The sequence below is a fragment of the Myotis davidii genome, unplaced genomic scaffold (genome assembly GCF_000327345.1).
Source record: "Myotis davidii unplaced genomic scaffold, ASM32734v1 scaffold168, whole genome shotgun sequence".
NCBI classification, from domain to species: Eukaryota; Metazoa; Chordata; class Mammalia; order Chiroptera; family Vespertilionidae; genus Myotis; species Myotis davidii.
The window spans coordinates 1,866,717-1,872,716 of NW_006383016.1; the positions used below are offsets into that span (position 1 = coordinate 1,866,717).

The 6,000-nt window shown below is 45.7% G+C and overlaps 1 protein-coding gene across 7 annotated transcripts in view; it reads left to right on the plus strand.

Annotated features, from left to right (window-relative positions):
- JAZF1 (JAZF zinc finger 1) overlaps positions 1 to 6,000 on the plus strand; it is a 186,828-nt gene that overhangs the window by 143,460 nt on the left and 37,368 nt on the right. For all 7 annotated transcript variants that reach the window (XM_015558142.1, XM_015558140.1, XM_015558139.1 and 4 more), the window contains one exon: positions 1,453 to 1,649. In XM_015558142.1, coding sequence (XP_015413628.1) covers positions 1,453 to 1,649 — 197 coding nt within the window. The remainder of the gene's footprint in view (positions 1 to 1,452; positions 1,650 to 6,000) is intronic.

Here is a 6,000-nt window from a genome sequence, read left to right on the forward strand (position 1 = left end):
GCATGTAAGAGGCAGCCAATCAATGATTCTCTCCCATCATTGATGTTTCTATCTCTTGCTCTTTCCTTTCCTCTCTGAAATAAAAATATATTTTTAAAAATAACAATACAAAAAAGATATTTGCTCTTTAGGTAAGAGATATTTCATAGATTGTTTTGAATCTTATATTACACTAGAGGCCCAGTGCATGACATTCATGCACGGGGAGGGCGGGGGTGACCTTCAGCCCGGCCTGTACCTCCTCCAATCTGGGACCCCTTCAGGGATGTCTGACTGCCAGTGTGATCAAGCCTAAACTGGCAGTCAGACATTCCTCTCACAATCTGGGACTGCTGTCTTCTAACCACTCGCCTGCCTGCCTGCCTGATTGCCCCTAACCGCTTCTGCCTACCAGCCTGATCACCATCCCCCCCCACCCCCACCCCGCAACTTACCTCCTCTACTCTCCTGGTTGCTCCTAACTGCCCTCCCCTGCCGGCCGGGTCACTCCCAACTGCCCTCCCCTGCTGTCCTGGTTGCCTCTAACTGCTCTCTCCTGCCAGCCATCCTCTGATGATGTGAGGGTGGCCATCTTATGGTAGCCATCTTGTGATAAAATCGCACATGACACCACCTAGGCTTTTATTATGTAGGATGAATTTATGAAATGTTAAGTTATACAGTGAGGAAAGAACAGTTTGAATACTACTAACCTAAGAGGAGTGTTGAAAGAATAATTTTGAAATTCCCAAGATGAAATTGTCAGGAAAGGCCACCTTTGCCTTTATGGGCAATAAAATCACAGCAGGAACAGATCCTCTAGTGCTCTTCCTCCTTGCACTGAGCTCATCCCTTCCTCTTGAATGTGCCTGGGCTGGCTGACTCGGTCATTCCATAAACGCTCGCTGAATGGGCCTGCAGTGTGCTAGCAACATCTGTGGGACTGGGCTCCTTCCTTTCAGCTAATGGCTGCGGAGACAAGGCCTTCCGTCAGTGAAAAACATTAAAAAGCCCGAAGGACAATATGAGAACCCGGAGTCAGACACAAGAATCAGTTTTCATGTGACCATGATGCCAACCTATCTACAGAGAGCCCTGTCTCCCTGGGCGTGGCTGGGAGCTTGAAAATGGGTGGGCTTTCCGCAGGTTGGAAGAGAGAGAGGACTCCCCAGAGAGGACAGGGCTTGTCACTGATGCACTGATACGGGTGCAGGTGCAATCTGTATGTGAGTTTCCCACCAGGAGGGTTTGCCTAGGGAAGAAATGGGCCTTGCTTTGAGGGACCTTAAACCAACCAGCTAGCAGATGCTTTCCTCGTGCAGGAAAACGGGTTCTGTTGTGAGCTTTGAGAGTGGGACAGACCTGTGAACAAGCCCCTTTCCCAGGAGGGGGCATCTGTCAGGCTCGGGGTAATTGTCACAGTCCTCCTGCTCTGTAAATGGCCCGGTCACTCACCTGCCCTTGTCCCTTCAGATTCATGACTGATGCTGCCCGCCGGGAGCAGGAGTCCCTCAAGAAGAAGATCCAGCCGAAGCTCTCACTGACCTTGTCCAGCTCCGTGTCTCGGGGGAATGTGTCCACGCCGCCGCGCCACAGCAGTGGAAGCCTTACTCCCCCCGTGACCCCGCCCATCACGCCCTCCTCTTCATTCCGCAGCAGCACCCCGACAGGTGAGTGGCTTGGCTCTACCCCTGGTGAAGAGTGAGTGTGAGTGTGAGTATGAGTGTGTGTGTGTGTGTGATGTGTGCTGGGGGCCAGGGATAGGTGGTGATTCAAACCCACCTGTTTGACCCTTTAGTAGTCCAGGTGGAGTTTGTTGGTTCATTCATCTACTTATGATTGAAGAAATATTTGTGAATTACTGTTCATCATATGTATGCAATAATGGATTTATACGTTTCATGCCCTTACCATGTCTTATGTGCAAAGGGATAGGATGGCTTGGGTTTGCACAGGTGGAGGAGTAGACAAAAAAGATGGCCACGTGTTGATTATTGTTGGAGCTGGGTGATGAGTGCATAGTGGTTCAGGACACAGTCTCCCAATCTTTGCTTCTGGAAAATAGTTCTCATAATAAAATGATTATTATAAGAATATTTACAGTGCCTCTCCGCCAGGCAAAGGAGACCCATTCCTGTCCCAAAGAGCTTGGGCCTCGTGGAAGATGTTGGCCTTCTAGGGGGCCCACAAGCACACTCTTGTCTTCCCCTCCCCAAAGTGCAAGTCACTGAAAAATAAAACAGCAATCAGAGTGGAGTTCAAAATCAAGTTTATTAGTGCAGAAAGCCAGCCTACTGGATGGAGAGTGGATTCGTAGCCATTGGGCTTCATCGTAGGTCTTCCTGAGGGGTTAACTTATTTCCTAAATCACCCTTTTGAGCTTACCCCGCAGTGCGTGCAGATCTGTGTGCACCCGGCCCTCCACTGAGCATGCACCGTACTCTTCCCAATTCAGAGATCCACTGAGTCACTGCTCCCCGGGGGCAGGAGTGAGGAAAGACGGTAGAAAGAAGCTGGAAAGCTCCCTCCTTTTCTTTTCCCATCTGGGAAGCAGGGAATATATTTTCCTTCTCCCCAGTTGGAGTATAGGCGCAGGTATTAACCAAATAAATGCACCAATAACTATGACACTGTGACCATGACAAGTGCTCTGTGGAGGAACTCAGTGATGTGAAAGTATCCAGAGAGAAGTCTGGCGGATCAGGGAAGGCTCCCCTTGAATGATGAGTGGGAGGCAAGGCAGTGACCAGAGAGAGAAGGAGCAGCTGGGAAAGGACTCCCTAAGGCGTGTGAGGAGATGCTGGGTTGAACGAAGGAAAACTGGATTCTCTAAGGCAGGGCCTTCATATACGTTGTTATTCTGCAGGGGGAGAATTTAGTAAAATCTCCCAAACTCAGTTGACTCTGATTCTGGGACCTCTTTTCCTGGGGGAATCTCGGGGGCTCATGGTGGACAGACACCCTGTGTTCTGTCAGGGTTGGGCATTGTGGAAACAGCATCGGTGTTGGAGGCAGATGGACCGGGGTTCCTACCTGAACAGCTCCCTTCACCAGTTACGAGTACACCTGTTCCATAGATTTCTGTGTCCGAGTCTGATGTATGCACCCGGCGTCCTATAAATGTTTGTGCCGTCTGGAGTCTTCATCTGGTGGCTTCAGGAACAGATCAGGGTCATTCTTCCATAGAAGATGAGTCGGTTCCTTTGTGCTGGGCCTTTGTCCCTCTTTACATCAGCCCCCATGCTTCCCTTGTACTTTATTCGGCGAAGATTTACTTTCCAGCATGTTGTGTAACATTTACTGTGTGAATCTAAGGCATGCTGTGAGAATGTAATTCTGTGATCATCTTTTCTGAGTATTTCTATGAAGATTTATTCATACAGAATATAAATTAAGGAATATGAATTAAGGGGCAGTTATGCACCTGAGTGTGCTTTTTTAAAAATATATTTTACTGATTTTTTACAGAGAGGAAGGGAGAGTGATAGAGAGTTAGAAACATTGATGAGAGAGAAGCATCGATCAGCTGCCTCCTGCACACCCCCCTGCTGGGGATGTGCCTGCAACCAAGGTATTGCCCTTGACCGGAATTGAACCTGGGATTCTTCAGTCCCCAGGCTGATGCTCTATCCAGTGAGCCAAACTGGCCAGGGCTTGGGTGTGCTTTATACATGACTTAATACTGGCTGACTCGTGGCCTGCACCAGATAACCATGGCTGCCTCAGTCGGTAAGTTTCCTTAGAACCCCAGGAAAATCAAGACAGTTTAAAAGTGAGAGTTTATTATTTTTCATGTAAGAATGTTCGGGAGAAATGGAATCATTCATTTCCTTTCCCTCAGACCTAAAGAAATCTTTCTGACACCTTGCCCATTTTAGCCATTTCCCACCGCGAGGATTAATTTATGTTGTGGTAAAGATGTATCACTTTCAATCTGTCAAGATCATTGGTAAGTTATTTGCTGCTTGAAGAATGTTCCATGTAAACATCAAAAATTAGCAGGGGAAATGGTTTCTTAAACCCCTACCCCGTACAATTTTGATTGTGTACATTTTTCAATGTTTGAAATGTTATTTTACCTGTAGTTAGAGAGATCAGCTTATTTTTCCTGACTAATGTGGTTTCAGTCACTTTCGCTGCCAGGTTATAAATAATATCCCATGTTTCTGCCTTCTGAATTTACTCTCCCAAGTTCCATATTCAAGGCACATTCCTGATCCAGAAGTAAGTCATCTTTGGAACATTTCATTTACAAAACATTTCTTTTTTAAAAAAATGTATTTTATTGATTTTTCAGAGAGGAAGGGAGAGGGAAATGGAGATTAAAAGTATTCACTTAAGCAAAGGTTAGAATGGTTAAAATTATGGATCAGCACACTTTCTATAAAGGACCAGATGGTAAATGTCTCATGCTCTGCGGGCCATAGGGTCTCTGTTTCAGCTATTCAGCTATAGAATTACACACACAAATGGGCATGGTGTGTTCCATTAAAAGTTTTTGTGCAACTTCATTTACAAACACAAGCCTGATTGGGCCCACAGGCCATGGTTTGCAAATCCCTGATTTAAATCATAAAGATATAGAATTGAAAGATAAACATAATTGAATTCCCTGAAAATAAAATGTTAAAACAATTCATACCTTTCTCCTGGTAATATCTGGAGTATAATTCTAGGAGGAGTGGCAGCTGGCATGTGTAGTGTTTCCTGCCTGTGCTTACCGTATACTTTATGTATGGTGCTGTTTTTAATCCTCACACCAGCCCCAATGAGACAACACTATTATTTCCATGTACAGATCAAAGACATAGAGGCTTAGGAAGGTCCACTTGCACTAAACCCCATGTTTACCTGTTCAAAAAGGTGGTCTTTCTAGTGGACTCACACTTGCTCTCCACATTCAGACCTTTTTAAAAACTATTGGAACTTCAGTCCTCTAGCTGCCCCAATTACTGCTTGACAGCTCCAAACCCGAAATACAGCACCTGCTAGGACACTGGGACTGTGGCTCACCCTCACTCACAGGAACTATGCTGCCGTCAGCTTGTCAGAACTGGAGAATTTGCTGGTTTCATTGAGTCAGAGTCTTCCTTAAGGGTGAGCTGGAGCTGACTCCAGAGAGTCAGTCTATAATAATAAAGCGTATATGCAAATCGATCGAATGGCCTAACAGCAGAAGACCTGCCCAGACGAGCTTCTGAACGAAGCCAGGGCTGCAAGGACTGAGCCCTTGCACGAATTTCGTGCATCGGACCTCTAGTTGTTAAATATTCCAGTTTTCAAACCAGTTAAAGGATTAGCTTGAAATTGGCCATGAGGAGAGTATTTATACCAGTGAAATTAGCAAACGCTACCTGTCCAGACTTCCACACACCCCGCTTTACCTGTTCACCACTCTCTTTTCCTTTTAATACTTACCAGGTTAATCTTACTTAGTTTGTAGTTCAAGGGATCAGGGGCCTAACTATGTCTGTGAATCAGCCTAAAGCAAAACTCAATCACTAATAAATAAATATTGGCCACTGCAAACAGTGGATTGCTCCACAGACATTCACAACAAAGGTGTGGGTCACTGTGTAGTGACGTTATCCAGTTATAAAACTACATATGAAGTATGATCCCAATCTTATTTTTTTTTTACTTCAAAAAAGTTAACTGTGGTTACTTTAATGTGATGGGAAAACAGGTACTCTTCTTTTCAGCTGCCTCCTGCACACCTCGCACTGGGGATGTGCCCGCAACCAAGGCACATGCCCCTGACCAGAATTGAACCCGGAACCCTTCAGTCCGCAGGCCGACACTCTATCCACTGAGCCAAACACGTCAGGGCTACAAAACATTCTTTACAGTTCACTGTCGTGATGAGACTGGGTCCGAGCTCAGCTTCATCTGGAGTCTTGGGTATTGCTTAGGTATTCTTGGAACCAAGATGTAGTTTGGAATTTCTAAATCCTAGGAGGGTCTTGTCATCTCTTCCTTTTCATTTCCTCTCCTTATTTGCTTGATTATATATATATATAT